This window comes from Perissodus microlepis, chromosome 8, assembly GCF_051167445.1.
Source record: "Perissodus microlepis isolate ML-2025 ecotype Zambia chromosome 8, ASM5116744v1, whole genome shotgun sequence".
Classification (NCBI taxonomy): Eukaryota; Metazoa; Chordata; class Actinopteri; order Cichliformes; family Cichlidae; genus Perissodus; species Perissodus microlepis.
Window position 1 is genome coordinate 13899643 of NC_140468.1, and position 18483 is coordinate 13918125.

Below are 18483 nucleotides of genomic sequence, written 5' to 3' on the forward strand. Positions count from 1 at the left end.
AAAAAGTTTAACTTTAATGCCTCTGTAGTTTCATGTGTCTTAAGTGGTACCAGGATGTAAAACTATCTAAGCCACTCCCTGTTTTCGTACCTGTTGGAGATGGGAGGAGGTCATGTGAAGTACTCATCTGTGCAGGTACCTCAGGGATAGGCACGTCGGGTAGGTGGGGTCGCAGCTCCCTCTCTGGTCGGAGGCAAAGCCCCTCATTAAATCAAATCAGTGCGGAAACAAGGTGGTGTTAGGAGGACGGAGAGGACCGGTCTGCGGAAGACGCGCTTCAGATTAAAGGAGAAAAAACTGCGGTCGGCGAGGAGACGATTTATAGGTGCGTGGCTTTGGATGTGCTGGTGACGGTTGACTTTCTGTAGCAGTTTAGTAAGTTTGCTGTTTGACTGAGTTAACAAGTTACTGTACAATGATTTTTTTTTAATGTAACCTAAAGGAATTTACGAGATTGCTTAAAATGTTTAAGGAATACCACTTTGGGTACTGACGAAACCTGTCTTTCTATTTTTGACTGTAATGTTAGCATGCTAGGACCTTGTACCTGACTTTAAACCTGCCATACGCGGAACAGTGACCAGGTGTGGACAGACTTGACTAGAGGTTCAGGCCAAAGGGAAAATTAAACACATTTAACCCACCGCTGTAAACTCTGCTACCGTTAAATAATGCTAATAATTTAGCGGCGTTTTATCCCAGGCATTTGAATATATTCACCAGTAAATTTGTAAGGTGCACCTTAATTCCCCCCCAACACGAATATCTAATGAACCAATCACACAGAAGCAGCTCAGAGTATTTCGACATGTAGAAGTGGTCAAAGGAGCCTGCTGAAGGTCAAATCACCTGACATTTTCCTGCACAGTGTTTGCAGAGTGATCCCAATGGTGCTCTACTGCTTCAAGCTGATACAAAGGCAACAGATAACTAGTGATGTGTCGTTCGCGAACGAAACGGCTCTTAGAGCCGACTCTTTAAAGTGAACGACGCGAGCCGTGAGGTTTTTTTTTTTTCTTTCTCTCACCCTCTCTCTCGCCCTTTTTTCCGCTAAACTCCGCAGGCGCGGCCTGTACTTTGCGCTGGGAAGAGGGGGGAGGGGCGTTAGTTACACTCGCAGTAGCACAGGAACAGAGAAAGAGAGCGAGGGACAACAACGTCACATTAGAAAGGTATAGTAATCATCCACAACTATTTTCAGTTGCAGATGATAAAGGGTTCAGAAATCATGCAGGCCCATATGACAGAGAATGTGCATCTTCTTTTTGTTTTAATATTTTAATTTATATTTAATTGTGTTGTGGTTTGCAGTGTTTTGTGTTGTTTCACGTTAAATTTGTTTAAAAGGAAAAAGCTGAAAATTTAAATAGTTAAAAGTTTAAAATGTAAATAGTTGTTTTTTGTATTATATGATTTATTTATTACATTTTATGTGGAGTGAATAAATAAAGTATATTTATGGTGACCCTTAGAGACAAAGCACGTACAAACTCCAAAGCACGTACAAACTCCAAAACACGTACGAACTCCAAAACACATACAATCTCCAAAGCATGTACAAACCCTGAAGCACGTAAAAACTCCAAAACAAGTAAAAACTCCAAAACACGTAAAAACTCAGAAGCACGTACAAACTCCAAAACACATAAAAATTCCAAAACACGTACAAACCCCAAAGCACGTACAAACTCCAAAACACGTAAAAACTCAGAATCACGTACAAAAGACAACAGAAGTGTTCCAGAATGCTAGGCACAGTGTTGAGCTTTTGTTACCTAGTGGCTACACAAGCCAGGAAGTATCAACAACTGGATTTGGTGTGTGGTAGTAACAGGTAAATGAACTTTTTTTTAAATTATTTGAATAAATATGAGTGCTTGTCTATAAATACACAAACAATACACACATGCTTTCAATTGTGTAATTTAAGTGATCTGGGTAGCTCTGTTTTGGAAGTTCAGTTAACGCTAGAAATGTGTTTTGGAGTTTGTACGTGCTTTTTGGAGTTTGTATATGCTTTAGAGTTTGTACGTGCGTTGTCTCTAGGGGCCATATATAAACATATATAAATAAAACCACTTTTTTTACATTAGTAATTCCTTTTCTGCATAATTTTATATTATTGTTAATGATAAATTAATTAAAGCAACAAAACAACCTGAAGAGCCGGTTCGGAGCCGAAAGAGCCGACTCTTTTTAGTGAGCCGAGCCGAAAGAGCCGGATCTCTAAAAAGAGCCAGAAATCCCATCACTACAGATAACCACTTGGTATAGCAAAGGTATGCACGATAATAAATCTTGAAGGAGATGGGTGCAATAAAATGCTTTGAAATGATAGGAAAACTACAGTAAATAACTAGTTGTTAAAACCAAGGTATGCAGAAGAGTATCTCTTGGGCAACAGCAGCAGAAGATCACACTGGGTATTGCTTCTTTAAGAAGAGGAATCTAAGGCTAATATTTGCACATGGTCATCACAATTGGACAACAGAAGTTTGGGAAATATCTCGACTGATAATTCTCAATTTTTGCTGTGATATTTGGAAGGGTCAGCATTTAAACAATATGAAAGCATGGGTTCTTCCTGCCTTGTGTTATAGGTTCAAACTGCTGTTGGTGTAATGATGTTGGGGATATTTTCTTGACACACTTTGGGCCCCTAAGTACAAACTGAGCATCATTTATGGCCCCAGTGTACCCATCTTCTGATGGCTTCTTCCAGCAGGATGACAAAGCTCAAATCACTCAAACTGGTTTCTCACAGTCACCAAATCTCTATCCAGTAGAATACCTTTGGGATGTGGAGGAATGAGAGATATGTATCCAACAAATCTGCAGCAACTGTGTGATGCTAAAATGCCAGTATGGGCCAAAATCTCTTAGGGAATGCTTATGGCACCTTGGAATCTGTGCCACAAAGAATTAAGTAATCTAGAGGCAGAAACTGGCAAAGTGTGTACCAAATATCTGGCTCATCAGTGTGTGTATCAATAAACTCAATGACACACAACATATAAAATAAAACGAGTTCTTATTTGCACAAACTGAATTTGCTGCAAATTATTCTAAACAATAATCTTATTTAGCTTGATTAACTGGGAACTGATGATAAGCTGCCTCAAAATCCCATCAGAGACTGCATCCTCTGTCTGTCTGTGTGTGGTTTCCGACTTGTTAGAGCAACACATCACTACAGCGGGTACATACCAAAGCATTTTGTGGCTTTTAATCACTGCCGTGCTGCACAGTTTTTCACATTTGCTCTCTGCTGTTTTTAAAGCAGCTGTTTCAGGTGAGTCACCCTAAAATGATTTACACTGTCAGGAGGTTTCTTAAAGTAACACACTCACTCCCAAGTACAGGTTACAAGATCTCTGCCATTTCTATGAAGCTTGTTCAAAAACTGGTGCTCCTTTCTAATTATACAGCATGAAGGCACTTTCCCACCAAGCATACAGTTTGGTGGGAAAGCTTGACTTGGCCCTTCCTCTTCCTCCATTATTTTACCACTGAAATTGAGCGCTAATATTTTATGGGTTAATCATCCCATTCACATAAGAAATATGAAAAACATTAGGTTAAGAGAGTGTAGCACTTTAATTAGCATTTCCCTCCCCCTGACAGGCTGATCTGTGCAGTTTTGCTCATTTAGCTGGAACCACTATTCCAGGGCAGACAGCTGAGAAGCTGTTCACTGGCACACAGACTCGGGGAGGGTGGAGGGACCCGCAGGAATGCTTGTGAAGAAGAAACCAATTTTGAGACAGGTGTGCGCACTACACACGTTTACTGTAAAAGTGTCTTTTATATGCCGGCATGGTCGGCTGCTTCCCTGTGCAAGCATGGGCGCTCTAAGCTGCACCCCCGTGGAAGTAATGAAATCTGTTGTCAGCAAGACGTACCAGCGAGTGCACAAAATGAGCATCAATAGCTTTTTCTTGATGTTTATCAGCACGTGCCTTCTCAGACAGCCACATCATGTCAGCTCTGCAGATCTGTATCACAGACACACAGACTCCTCTTAAAGAGGGGCTCCATCCTGCACACAATCACATCCCTGTCTCAGAAATACACACGGCTTTACCTGTACAGAGGGTTTCTCTGGTCTACCTATACACAGATACACATATTTCAGTACGGCTATCTTTGTGGGGACCTGTCACTTACATAATACACACCACGCCCCCTTACCCTAACCATAGATGTCATTACTGAATACCTAAAGTCAAGTATTAACCTTCGGCCAGCTATGTAAGCTTTTGGGGTCCAGCATTTTGGTCCCCACAAAAATGTCAGATCCCACAAGCATAGTGGGCTTTTGTTGGAGCAAATCCACACACAATTATATAACCATGATTTCATTGGATATAACATTAACTTACATTGAGTTGTTTAAATGTGCTCTAACATTAATTAGAACTGCTAATCTTAAAGCAGTCTTTACTTTAAAGGCCACTGCCTTTAAGGAGTGTTGTGTTTTGTCCCCATAAGAAAGGAATGCCCGTATAAGGTTACTTTCTAGGGAGATATTAGTCTCTATAATATGCATACCTGTTGGACCACACACAGTCTTTTCAGCCACAGGAAGGATATTTTAGCCCTGCTTATCAGCTCCCAGAGTTAATCAGATATTATATGCATCCCCCTTAACATTGTATGTGTATCAAACAGTGACAACATGTGACTGTCATTGTAATGGTGCGGCTAACCTGAGGTCAGGTTGTATGCTTGCTTAACAGTTGGCATGTGTAATCAAATCATAATCAGTGGGTTTGTAGATAGCCGTGGGGCTATGTCAGCATATTCTGGTATCCCAGCTCCTGGGTGACCACTGTGGTAAACATGGATTACACTCTCAAACACACATATTTACATAGCTCGTATCTTGTTGGAATTCCCCCACACACACATCCAAAGTAGTTTACATCCTGCTTGAAGAGCTTCATTTGGAACGTATGGGATTCTTTTTAACCCAGACAAAACACTTATATGTATACATGCTGGTATCAAGACACCTTTGTTAAGTGAGTTACATTCACTGGCCACTTTATTAGGTACACCTGGCTGGTACTGGCTTAGACCCACTTTAATAAATGTGCAGCAATTGCATGATGCAGTTGCTTCACATTTGTTAGCTGTATATCCACGATGTGAATCTCTCGCTCCACCACATCCCAAAGGTTCTTTTCTGAATTAAGAGCTGGTGACTCTGGAGGCCAGTTGAGTACAGTTATGTGTGCTGAGTATTGTTATATTCAAGGATCCAGTTTGATCTGAGCTTTGTGACATGGGGACACTGTGGTCTTAAGGGGACAGACATGGTCAGCAACAATATTCCGGTAGCCTGTAGCTTTTAAATGATGCTCAGTTGTCCTGTCCTGTCTCTCAGAATGGCACATACGTTTTTGATTATTACACTGTAAAATTAGTTGAAATAACTAAATAAATAATTCTGGGCATGTAGACGAATATCTGAAGAAGTGTATTGGATTTTGTTTTAATTTAATAACCAAAATAGAATTTAGTGGTTTGTTGCCTGAGGGCAACATTATGCTGTTAGGCCACTTTTCCCAGGGTAATAATACTAAAACAGAGCTTCTAAATTCTCCTAAATTATATCTGGACGTTTAGGGTCATTCCCACACTGAGAATGGTGAACTTGATGAGAGTAAAGGTAGATCCCAGAATCAGGTTTGAGGAAAAATTATTAAGGCATAGTATGAAAATATTTTTAAAAGTTTTTACAACCACCCTGGTTTTTCTCTATGGACACTCTTTGAAAGGCCAAAGTTCAACCACTTAGCTACACTTAGCTATGAAAATATGGTAACAGTGCAGTCAGTCTTGGGTTACTTACCCCCTGGCCCCCCCTGATCGAATGTAGTTGTGCCCTGTTGCTAATGACTTTTTCATTTTTACTTGGTAGGGTTACACAGACTTGTCCTCATGTCCCTTGGCTAGCACTATAGCACATTTCCTGAATTGTGTCAAGGCTTAAGTGGTTTTCCGTATAACACAAAAACGGCTCACAAAAAAACGTTTCTCACAATTTCTGGCTCCTTTGCCAGTGTCTCTGACATTTTGTCTGTCTGATGGATTATATTGCTAAAGTTTATTTCACCTTGAGAATAACAGAAGGCTTTCACTCATGAACAAGAAAAAAAAACAGATATATGTGCATTTTAGTGCTTTTACTTTGCATTCTGGCTAAGTGTCCCTTTTGTTGTCGTTCCAGGCGTCCCAGGATGAACTTTCATATCTGCCTCTCCTCCCTCTTACCTGTGCTGCTTCTTCAAGGTCGGTTTATTGATTCTATTACTGTTTTGCCTTCTGTGCCTCAGAGCCATTAGTGGGAGGAGTGTTTTAAGTACTATTTTGGAATATCTGCTTGCGCATTATGGATGCTTTGTAAATAAAAGTCAGTGGATACAGCGCTGTGTCAGGGTTAGCATTGGAAATAAATGCTAATATTAGGTATGTACTGATGGTTATGGTTGTTTTTGCTCGGGGAAGGTTTAATGTTCTTGTAAATATAGTGTTGAAAATGTTCATTGTGTTGGTGCTTGTGAGAACATTTAAGGCCCAAGTTTATGCCCTGCTTGATGGAAAATGTGCGGTGAATCACTGAAGCGCCTCTGGACCACCTGAGATTCTTTACGAGACATTTTACAGCTTTAACCTGTCAAGTCTCGCATCAAAGTGCTTTCCTGCCACGTGTGCTTGACATGCTGCTTGTTTTGCGAGGCAAACTTTGCATCTCTTCCATTGCATTGTTCCCACTGACCAGAGTCCATCGGTATGTGCCTGAGGGAAGAGGCAGGAGTCGTGGGGCAATATAATCCTTGAATTGTTTTCAAAAATGACAGCTTTAGCCCCATCCTAACTATTTATTATGGGTCATTTTAAGACTTTGAACTTGAGCACACCAGACTGTCTTACCCTGTCAAGAGACGACACGCTGACAACACAGATAACATGTTTCAGTGCAAGATATCCATGTAAGCCAGCCTGTCAAATTGAATTCCACAGATAGGGGCAGGCTAATCCCTGTTATTTTTCTGATTTCAGGGAGATATTGTGTTTATCTCCCAGACTGTCGTGGGATTGATGCCATTTGACATCAACCCTTCAGCTGCAGGGTTTACATTTATTATCTTGTTCCTGATTTTTCTGCTAAATCGTCTTTCACACACATTAAAGATACAGTCATTCTGCTAGAGTCGCTCGGCTGAACAGATAGATGTTTTGTTCAGAGCACTGTGGGCCCCACACTGACCGTGAAAACGCCGCTTGCCAAGAACCTAAACGTCCACTGTCAGGAGTGCTTTGGGGCTGCGGCGTTGTTGGAATTCGAGGAAGCTGAAAGGGTCAGGATTGTGGAGAGGTCGGAGAGCAGAGGTCTGGTTTGCAGGTGGCAAGTTTCTTTAATTATTAGTGTTGTGCTTATTGTTTCATGACCCGATGAAGGCCTTTACTCCTATGAATGGTTGAAGAAAAAAAAATAAAGTCATGAGCTTTAAAAAATGATATTATTGCCACTTCAGAGTTTTAGTTGTGCTCAAAATTTAACAATAAAAAATTGAATTGGTTTTCTTATTTATATGTTGCATACTTTCCCTTTATTTCTTTTACAACCACTGACATGTCTTTTGCTAGATGCATGTTGCATTTCACCATTAATCATCCGTGGCAGCCTGCAAAGAAATCAGATTTAAACAAAGGTTGTCAAAAATAATAAAAAGGACTCAAGGTTAGTGCTGAGTTTGCGAAAGTCTTGACACCCTGACTTAAGCTGGTTCCCTTCTTTCCTCTGGAAGAACAGTATTCTCTGCAAACTAGTTCATGCCCTTCTTGAGCATTCAAAGCGCATATACAACATGCCGTATTCATGCAAGTTCTTTCTCTTCTAACATTTGCACACATGTATATATCGGAAAGTAACTTGGAGTTCAGCGTCTTGCCCAAGGATACTTTTGTAATGCAGACTGGAGAAGCCAGGAATCAAACCACCAACCTTCCAATTAGTGGATTACTATCCAACTGTCTATTCTTCCCTTTGCCAATCTAACAAAGGCAAAAAGGCCCAAAAAAATCATGTTTAAAAGAAAAAAAAATCAACGTCAGCCAGTATTTTTCTCCTCGCCTCTCACCGGACAACATCAGTGACAGAAATATGAGTGCAAAATATGAGGTCAAAGCCAATGTCGGCACTAAATAATCCCATCAAACTTTTGTACATGCAACCTTTCTTTGATGTTTTTGGTTGCGCTTTATCGTTCGGCTCGTTTGACTTTTTATCACCTGTTTTAGCTGATGTGCAGGCACTAAATCAGCAAGACACGGACAGCCTGAAGCATTACGGGAGGACGAACTGACACTTTCTTTCTGACTGAAAAGAAGCGCTGTGGTATTCAGAGTGTGGAATCTGTTCAGCGTGGCAACGCACGTTTGTAAAATCACTCAAGTGCTCCCTTCTCTGTGCCGAACAAATGCCTCTGTCGGACAAAAAGCCATGTTCACACGAAAACATGTCCTTGCTCTCCTCTGAGCCGTACGTGTGCCTGAATAGAAGAGCGTCCTTTGACTGAATGGAGCGAAAGAATGGTTTTCTTCACTTGTCTGCTCACATTAGCTTGAAATACTCAATTATCCATTAGAATAGGGGTCATGTGGGAGTCTATTTTGGCTTTAGGGAAATCATCCAATTTATTGGTTATTTTACTTTTCTCACGGCTCTATAGGATGTCTGAACAATGATAATAAATAAAGTTAACGTGAAGAGTAATGGTCTACAGGTCAGAGTTTTTTATGGTTTTTTATATGAAGTATTTTGTGAATCTGAAACTGATGAAAAATTGTGACTATTAATGGGAGCTGGTGAGGATCCAACTAAAACTAAGATATAAACAAATTGAAATTGCAATGATAATTTCGCAAACCCTCAGATTTATAAGTATTTGAAACCTTGTGGAGATCCGGACCCTAAATGTTTTAAGCTTGAATATGTTCTTTTAGATTACAGTAGTCTAGACACATTTAGAAAATCAGTTAAATGTGTAATAAGCCACGTTTCACCTATTTCTAATTTATTCCAAGTTATTTTGGCCTCTCTCTCATAGGTTAGTGCTTCATATGTAAATTTACTGTGACTGTAGGTGAATAAATAAAGACTGAATAAATATCTGACTGCTCTCTGTGTTGTTGGTGCCTGCTAGTTCAGCACGGCACCTCTGTGCAGGAGATTCAAACCAGCCATGAGAACATTGTGAAAATCAACTCTGCAGGAGAAAGTGAGTACCTTACAAAATGGTTAACACATAAAATGTACAGTCATGTGAAAAACGAAGCACTGCTTCCATAGGTAAGTAGCAGCCAGGCACTTGACTTTTTAATCATCAGGGGTCACCTCTGTAAAAGCAGCAGTTTTGGCAGTTCTGTGGTTTGGAGCATTCAAGTGTGTGTTGATGCCCAGCAAATTCAACCTAAGATCTGACTGCGCAATCCTCTTAGAAACTGTATAAAACCAGAGAACTAGATCTCACATTCTACAGGCTTCAGTTAGCATGTTAAATGTTAAAGTTCATGATATCACAATTACAAAAAGACACAACAAGTATGTTTTTTTGGAAGGGTTGCTAGATAAAAGGTGCCTGTCACTAATAAGAACATGACAGCACAGCTTAGGTTTGCATCTAAACAGATGAGACCAAAGTGGAGATGTTTGGTCATAATGCACAATGCACAAACATCTCTTGCCACATGTCAAACTCAGAGGTGAAGGGGTGATGATTTAGGATTGCTTTGCTGCCATAAGACCAGGGTACCTTGTAGTCATTGACTCAACCATGAGTCAGTGACTCAAAGTATTCAGCCTAATGTGAGGCCATCTGTCCAACAGGTAATGCTTGGTCCAAATTGGGTCATGCAGCAAGATAAAGATCAATAGAACAGCAAAATCTACAACAGAATGGCTAAAACCAAGAGAATCAAGACACTTAAGTGGCTCAGACAAACCCTCAAGCTGTGAATAAGCAAATAAGCAAATTTTAATGAACCGGAGCAACGCTGTTAACAACAATGAGCCAAAATACTTCCACAATCACGTCAAAGACGGATAAATTCTTACAAAAAATTACTTCAAGTTACTGCTGCTAAAGGTAGTTTTACAATCTACTGAATCAATGTTTTTTTTCACATGAGTGTTGGTGCTAGGAATTGTTGTGACATGCTTGGCCATGATGTCAACCTGCATGCCTGTAATTGGATGTAAGTCAGCTGAGCAGCACACAGTAAATGAGCCAGAGATCCTAAATCAGAAATGGATAACAAATTGTGAGACAGAAATACTTAGAAGTAGGTGGTCTGTGTCAGTGGTGTATGTGACTTTTCTATAAGCAGATGACTCAAATGACAGAGAGATGGCACACGCTGCACGTGTAATGTGCCCCTAATGGCTCTTTTCATAATCAGCTGATGCACCCAGCAAGTACAAACGTGCATGAAAGAGAGAGAAAGCTTTTCGCTTGGTAGTAGTTTAATGTGTGAAAGGGAAAATATAAGAAAATAAAATGAGCTTTGACATGCAGAGTTTGTTTTCTCTTATTATGTCTAGATACTATTTTTGTCTGCAACGGTCCATTTGATACCCAGCCAGGAAAACCAATATAATACAGGAATGTGGGGAAGCTAGTGAATGAGTTTGGACCTATTGACCCATCTTCGTCTGTACCCTCTGTGTGAATTATTCTGTGTGTGTTTGCTTTAATGGGAAGTGATGCAGTGCTCAGCAGCCATGGATATTCTCTTCCTCGTGGATGGTTCCTACAGCGTCGGGAAAGGCAGCTTCGAGAGGTCCAAGCACTATGCGATCAAACTCTGTCAAGCACTAGACATCGGACCAGATAAGGTTTGGATTGATCTCTTGTCTCTCGCCGTCTTCGCATCCTGTCAGTCAGTGCTCTTGTAATTTCTCCCTGTGCAGGTGCGAGTTGGTTTAATTCAGTTTGGCTCAACTCCTCGGCTTGAGTTTACCCTGGACTCATACTCCACCAAGCAGGAGCTGAAGAAGCAGATAAAGAGCATTTCTTACAGGTGTGTCTCTGCTGCCATCTGAGCATGAGTAGCTCAATATGTGAACTCAAGCCTTTAACTTAAGTTTAGTTTTGCATATTAATGAGTTATAACTATGAAGGATCTGGGACATAAATGAAAGCTTTAAAGAAATGTGGAAAATGTGTCTAAACAGGTTCTTTTTGACATCCATTATGAAATTAACTGTTTTAAATCATCTGCGCTCACTGGAGAAGCAGGCGACATTATTTTAAGATTTTAATTAGCAAGCAACACTTCTAAGGATGGAGTTAAAACATTTGTGGCTCACAGCTTTCTTTGATTTGGAAAACAGAGAGCCTACATTGGCAGGCATCCTCTTTATTTTTTCTTCTAGCGTTTCCATTGTTATCAACCGGCCTGGAAGTGCAAGATGCTGTTCGTGTAGACTGAGATTACAAAACTGTATGCGTGTGTTATATTTGCCACAGAAAATTCAGTAGTTCATCTATTTTGACAGCTGAAAAAAAAGACCTAGTGCTAACAAAATGGTATGTCCCTGTTGGAGGCATGCCTGTTTCTATGTTTTTAAAACCAGACTGTCATGTTTAAGAAAACAAATCCAAGAGTAAATGAATAAAAAAGGTGATAGAATTAGGTCGAACATATCCAGACTGGCAACATTTTCTTGTCCTCATCTTATATTTTACAAATCCCTTAAACTATGCTGACGGCAAAACACGTACACATCCACACATGTGGCTCAGTAGCACCAAATGCTCCCTGAAAAGGAAAACAAATTAATTTCAGATTAGAGGCCCTCCACAGGTGGTCACTGGATATTGGATAAGTGCATAAACTGAGGAAGAGGATGGTAATTTGACCAGATGTGTGTGTGTGTGTGTGTGTGTGTGTGTTGTTCACAATGTGGAAGTAACAGTTTGACCCACCAGCTGGTTTGAAGTGGGTACATAGAATTGAAACCCATAACCAGTCACATTACCACAAAATGAATTAATGTAGCGGCAGACTCAACATCAGTAGAAATGTTATAGCAACTTTGGAAATGTTAGAGAACTCCAGAAGGGAAGTTTAACTTAAGGTAACATTAGGTATTTTAGTGTTTATGCATTTTTATTGGATTTACTGCATTATTATCATTATTACCAGTGATTAAAGTAGCAAAAAAAGTATTATCTGTTACCTTTGATGTAACCTAATTACAGTAAACTGATCACTCCAATATAGCACATCACTGTAAACTTTATTCTAGTTCTGAAAACTACAATAAATTGCCCGTATTTTCATGCAACCTTTAATGACACGAAATTGTCATATTCCGTTCGGCCAGTTCAGCTAATCATCATAATAGATCCAATCTCTCAGAAACTCTGAATTAGGACATTACATCTAAAATTTAAATTACAATTTCAGTCAAAAACGTTTCAGTGGCTGCTTTGAAACTAATTGCTCCAGCCCACTTTAACCTCTGATTATTACCAGTAAAAGTCATGTAGTTAAGTGCTTAACACATTCATTTGGCAAGCAAAAGGTTGCGGTTCAAGTTCAGCAGGCGACACAAATCTCTGTGGTGTTTCACCAGAAATGGCATCTGGCATAAAATGCTGCCAAATCAAATGTGCAGACCTAGCTGGTGACGCTTAATGACAAGGGAGCAACTGAAAGCTGCTTTAAATGCAGATGTGTTTTTGTTCACATTGTTGTTTGAGATTATTGTAGTTCAAAGAAGCGCAAGTTTCTTAGTTTCAATATTTTGAAGATATTTGTGGAGTATATGCTCACACAGATCTGTTCTAAGGAGGTTAGATTGGTGAGGAAGCCACTTGTAGCGTTTGTTTCAACACATCTGTCCTCTGTCACCTGGAAAGGATCTTTTTCTCAGTGTCTACACTTTGAAAATGAAAGGATGGACATTTATGTTAAACAAAAACAAAACCGAAAATGATTTAAATGTGTGTCACGAGGCCTGGGGTGATGAAACGCAGCCAACATACATTTAGAGTCCAAAAACTTAAAGAGAAATCCATCCAAATGTAATCTTTAGTTTACTTTGGCTGTGATATGCAGCAGTTTATTGACCTTGCTGACATCTGCGCTCTAACTCCTCAGTATTTTTCAAACAAAAACACAGAAATCCTGCTATTTCGCTTTTCCGAATTCTCTACCCACAGGGGAGGCAGCACCCAGACAGGCCTGGCTCTGAAGTACATCCTCAGGAAGGGTTTCCCTGGCGGCCGTAACTCTTCCAGTGTGCCTCGCATTGTCATCCTGATGTCAGATGGGAGATCTCAGGGCAACTCGGTGCAGGCAGCTGCTCAGCTCAAAGACACAGGCGTGGTTGTGTTTGCTGTGGGCTTGCGCTACCCCAAGTATGTTTGACAGCTCCACAATAAACTTGCCCTATAATAATTCATTAAAGTATGTGTACATTTCTTTATATACTAAGCCATCTCTATATGTTTTCAGATGGGAGGAGCTTCACGCTTTAGCCAGTGAGCCAACAGAGAGCCACGTTTTCCTCGCCGAGCATTTCCATGATGGTGTCAATGGCCTGTACACAACACTGAGCACGTTCTCTTTCTGCAACGCCACACCCACAGGTTGGACTTTCCACTGACAACTATTCGTGCTTGTTTGTTAAAGAAGTAAATGGGAATCCTTTTCTCTAACATCCTTGTTTTGTGCTGCACTACCCCCTTTTTTCTAGTCCCTTATTGCTCAGTGTCCAGTCTCCTCCTAACCCCTGTCTCAACCCTGTTCTCCAGGCTGTCGGATGGAGACATTTCCCTGTGAGAGGAAGACACTGGAGACAGTTAAAGAGCTGCAGGGGAACTACATGTGTTGGAAAGGTTCCAAAGGCTATTCCTCATACACATCTCTCTGTCCCTACTACAGGCAAGTGTTTAAAGGTTTTACTTTCAAATGTTGTAGCTGCAGTATACAGTACTGTGCAAAAGTCTTGAACTTTGCTAGGAATGTTGGTGCAGTGGTTTATTTTAACGTGTGCATAAATGAAAAAACACAAAAACACGGTCTGAACTCTTATAGGCAAGAAAGGTTCATGTCATGTGTCATGTCTTTGCTCAGTTTTCTTTTCCTATTTCTTAACGATGTGACTTTGAGACGCGGCTCATCTGCTGTAGATAGTTGTTTATTTTTTTTTTAGATGTGTCACTACTTCTTTTGTCCTCCTATTTATCCAGATTTCTCAAATTCTTTAACAGTTCTTTAACCTGAAACTGTACAGCATGCTAAGTTGTCTGTGTAGAGACAACACGATCGTGGGGTGGCTCAGGACTTTTGCACAGCACTGTATAGTTTCCTAATATGATCTGTTTTGGACGTTGCATTGGATCTAAGTGTGTAACAGTGTTTTTTCCCCCCTCATTGCTCAATGAGCCACAAGACAGCAGTGGAACAGGGTAACTCCCATGTGTTAATGTGCCGTGTCAGTGTGAGGGTGTTAATACAAAACAAGCTACAGCAGTGAAATTCTTTCAGACCTTCCCAGGCAAAATTAAAATGGCCTTTGACAAAATTAATTTCACACAACATTGCAACTTTACCACAGCAAAATGGCCCGAGGCAAGTGGAAGTAGACCATTACACTCAAGGTAAAACTACTTTTTTGGGGGAAAAGCACAGAAAAGAAACAAGGTGTGTGCTGTTTCTAGTACCTGAAACTGTCTAGATGAGTGCTAGCAATTTGCATGACTGGCAGATCCAACTGAGATCTAAAATGCCTCTGGCCGCTTATTATATGAATCAATTGATGGGTGGGCTCAGGTAATGTGTTTCTGTTACCTAATAGGGAAAATCAGAGAATGGCTTATGAGGGTCAGGAACTTACCCACATCACACTATCTAGAAGCAACTGTTTTAAATGCTAACAAAATATTTTGAATTTTGTGTTCTACAGGTACAACAAGGTTTATACGAGACACCAGACAGTCTGCCATAGAACAATTTGTCCGGGTAACAACCTCGTCTTGCTGCTTTTTACTTCTCTGAGATGCGGTATCTGCACCTCACGCTCTTCATCTCTCTCTCCGCTGTAGATCCCTGTGATTCTCAGCCATGCCTGAATGGTGGAACATGTGTATCAGAAGGTTCAGAGGGCTACCACTGTGTGTGTCCTCCTGGCTACGGAGGAGACCCACACTGTGGTCAGTACACTCAAAGCTGCTGACTACATGCTAAGGCTATGTCTGATCTTACACGTAGAGAGCAAATTAACCAAACCATCCATTCCTTCTTAGCTCCTGCATTATTGCTGGACTGCTCTGTAGACCTGCTCTTCCTGCTGGAGGGCTCTGCCACACTCACCTTGGAAGGCTTTCTCCGCCTGAAGTCCTTCTTAAAGCGCTTCCTGCAGACTGTGATTGGCTCTAACAGTCCCAGCAAGGTCGGCCTGGCGGTGTTTGGCGGGGAACCACGAGTCGAGGCCCAGGTTGGCAAGTTCAAAGGAGACCTGAGGAGTCTTCTTAAGGCTGTGTACTCACTTCAGCTAATTGGTGGTGAAACAAACACGGGCCAGGCCCTCCGCTATGTTACCCGCCATGGCTTTATGAGCGCGCCGGTCTTTGCCGATGTCGCGGACGACCTTCCCCGTGTGGTGGTGCTGCTCACCGCCACTCCTGCCGCAGATGAGGTGGTTGAGCCGTCTAAATATGCACGAGACAGAGAGATCTTCCTGATAGGAGTGGGACCTGACAGCTTAAAGGAGCAGCTGAATAACATCACAGGAAATCCGCAGAGGACCCTCACCTACTCATCACCTGATAGGCTCGCTTCCAAGATCCCTGAGCTGAGGGCCAAGATCTGCAGCGTGGATACGCAAGGTGCTTGATCTGATAGATGTGCTGAATATGTTGGAACATTAATGCCACATTTAGGTCAGATACTATTGCACACAAAAAAATCAAATTAGCTATCCATATTCTTTTTTTTTTTGTTTCCTTTTCTTTTCCAGGTTGTCTGGGTCAAGCTGCAGATCTGGTGTTTGCCCTGGATGCTTCAGGTGGTGTGGGCCGTGATAACTTTGCCACCCTGCAGAACTTTGTGCGCAGCGTCACCGTCCAGTTCGACATCAACCGTGACGTGGCTCAAGTGGCCCTTGTGGCGTACAGTAGGAGAGCCACCACTGTTTTCAAGCTGGACACGTATGAGACTGGTTCTTCCATCATTCAGGCTGTAGGTGACGCCAAGTACGTGGGTGGAGTGGCTTCGACGGGTGGGGCGTTGCTGCACATCCACTCTAATGTTCTCACCATAGCTAATGGCGCACGACCGGGAGTGAACAAGGCTGTAGTAGTGGTGACGGACGGCACCGGTGGGGATGATGCTGTCGTACCAGCTCAAAAGATAAGAGACAATGGAGTCTCAGTGCTTGTGGTTGGTATCGGAGATGTCCAGAGGGAGAGGCTGGTGCAGATTGCCGGTGCAGAGGAGCACATGATCTCAGTGCCGTCTTACGAGGATCTCAAGTACTTTGAGGATGTCCTGGTGCAGATGCTGTGTTCAGGTAACGATGCAGGGGAACTTGTCTTTTACCAAACCTCCTAAACTGTTTTCTTTTTCTGTTGATAAAGAACTGTGTGAAACTGATCTGCAAACACAGTTTTTCGTCTTTTCCCTTCACTTAGCCTTTTCAGAGATGTAAGATAGTTTATTTTAAACTTAACATGAAAAATAATTGCCTGCTTTGTGCTGATTCCTTCCTTTCAGAGGTGAAGAAACCTGTAAACCTGTGCAAGCCTAACCCATGTATGAATAATGGGGTCTGCATCTTGTCAGAAGGGAGCTTTCGCTGTCAGTGCCAAGGCTATGAGGGGCCGCACTGCGAAAGAAGTCAGTGACATTCATGAAAGTTTTCTTTCCTTATATCCTTAATTGATACTTTTCATAGCTTCATCAGTGTCCCTTCTACAAAACTTAAGTGCAAAAACAAAGACAAACTGATTTAGATATAGATATCCTGATATAGCATTTTATCCCATATTAAAAGCTCATAAATTAAACAGTTAATGTAAATGGACAGAATTGGTTACAAGTCATGACTTGTTGTGTGGTTTGTTTGTAGGAAGCAGCAGGTCTTCATCCAGAGGGGATCTTCCAAGACCTGCTGGTCTGAGGAGGAAGAGCAGGCAGAGGAAGAACCACCAGGAGCTTCTGCATCGCTACAAACTACACCATCGAAGACATACTCCCTGACATGCCCTGCACTTATAAACACAAAGTATACACTGAACATATGAACACTTAAGAACCGAGGATGCTTGCAGGTAGACAATGGAGCAAAGGGAAATCTAATGTTGCTTTGTTTTTTTGCTTCAGTGTTTACAGTTGCACACAGTGTCAGCGAGTGTCTGTACTGCTGTATCCATTTGTATGTTATTATTGTTGTCACTCTCAACACGGTTCTCTTGTATTTAAAGGATATAAACTTTTATATTATTAATCAGTGTCAGGATCCTAATATTTTTAATGCATAATAGACACAACTTTATTTCTTTACATAACCAAAAAAAAAGGTCCCCCCACTCCCTCCGTTTCCATTTTTAATATTACGCTCCATATTTTTACACGCAAATCCACTAAGCTGGTCGAGGTTCATTTGGAAGAAAAAAGTACATTCATATTGTTAAATTTAAATATACAAAAGGTAGTTATATTCCAGTGAGGGGTGAAATAATTGAGGATTTCAAGAGAAGATGGCAGGTACATTTTGAATGAATTGATGGGAAGGAATCTGAAACTAAAGGAAGGAAACAAAAATGTTTCCCCTTACAGAAGTAAAGACTTTATTCATGTTATATCAAAATGATACATTTTTATAAACAAAAAAAAATCAACCCATATTTTTGTCAGTATATTTTTATTTGAATAAAAAGTGCATTTTTAGCTAGCAATACAAGCCCAAAGGCTAAATAATGGTGTAAATATATTTACATCTTGGCTACCAGCATATATGAACCAAGCTACAATCTGTAAGGGGGCCTCTGTCTCGTACTTCAGTGGTTTTTAATTTCAACGTTTCAAAGTTTAAACGTAGCATTAATGCATTTCTTACACTGGCCAAAATGCTACTTCATCACTTTCCTCCCTTTGCAAATAGAAACAAACTTTAAAAAGTCATTGAATTTAAGATTAAATCCAGTGGTATCCAAGAACACGAAGTGTGCCTCTGTGGCTCATCATAGTCTTGACAAAGTGATGGTTTGGTTGAAGGGCCAAGGGGAGGGAGGTTCTTGATTAAAATGTCTGCTCGACTAGACCAACATAAACTTCTGAATTTCAGAGGTCAATGAAGATTTCCTCTTAGGTTGTTGATTTCTTTTCCCATTCCTATGAATATAAAAAGAAATAGACCTACCAATTATAATATTTCTTTCAAGATAAGATGTTGACATT

General features: G+C 40.9%; 2 protein-coding genes across 5 annotated transcripts in view; one reads left to right on the forward strand and one right to left on the reverse strand.

The window, feature by feature from the left end:
- Positions 1-109: 109 nt before the first annotated feature.
- vwa2 (von Willebrand factor A domain containing 2) lies at positions 110-17540 on the forward strand. The gene is made up of 14 exons (XM_084937690.1): positions 110-325; positions 6236-6297; positions 9216-9290; positions 10773-10906; positions 10982-11091; positions 13242-13439; positions 13537-13670; positions 13836-13965; positions 14990-15045; positions 15129-15236; positions 15330-15911; positions 16043-16594; positions 16798-16920; positions 17153-17540. The coding sequence occupies exons 2-14, from the start codon at positions 6246-6248 to the stop codon at positions 17281-17283; spliced, it is 2385 nt and encodes a 794-aa protein (XP_084793816.1). The 5' UTR covers positions 110-325; positions 6236-6245; the 3' UTR covers positions 17284-17540.
- A 119-nt stretch (positions 17541-17659) lies between these two features.
- afap1l2 (actin filament associated protein 1-like 2) overlaps positions 17660-18483 on the reverse strand; it is a 41223-nt gene continuing 40399 nt past the window's right edge. Inside the window, exon 20 of one of the 4 annotated variants that reach the window (XM_084937688.1) lies at positions 17660-18417. In XM_084937688.1, the coding sequence (XP_084793814.1) occupies positions 18391-18417 (27 nt within the window). In that variant the 3' untranslated portion in view covers positions 17660-18390. The remainder of the gene's footprint in view (positions 18418-18483) is intronic. The other 3 variants (XM_084937686.1, XM_084937687.1, XM_084937689.1) reach the window with 3 other exon arrangements.

Excerpts from the sequence above, each read along its gene's own strand:
- vwa2 (XM_084937690.1), top strand. The coding sequence starts at position 6,246 with ATGAACTTTCATATCTGCCTCTCCTCCCTCTTACCTGTGCTGCTTCTT. Across the intron at positions 10,907-10,981 it reads TAGACATCGGACCAGATAAG|GTGCGAGTTGGTTTAATTCA; the intron begins GTTTGGATTGAT and ends CTCCCTGTGCAG. Across the intron at positions 15,046-15,128 it reads CCATAGAACAATTTGTCCGG|ATCCCTGTGATTCTCAGCCA; the intron begins GTAACAACCTCG and ends TCTCCGCTGTAG.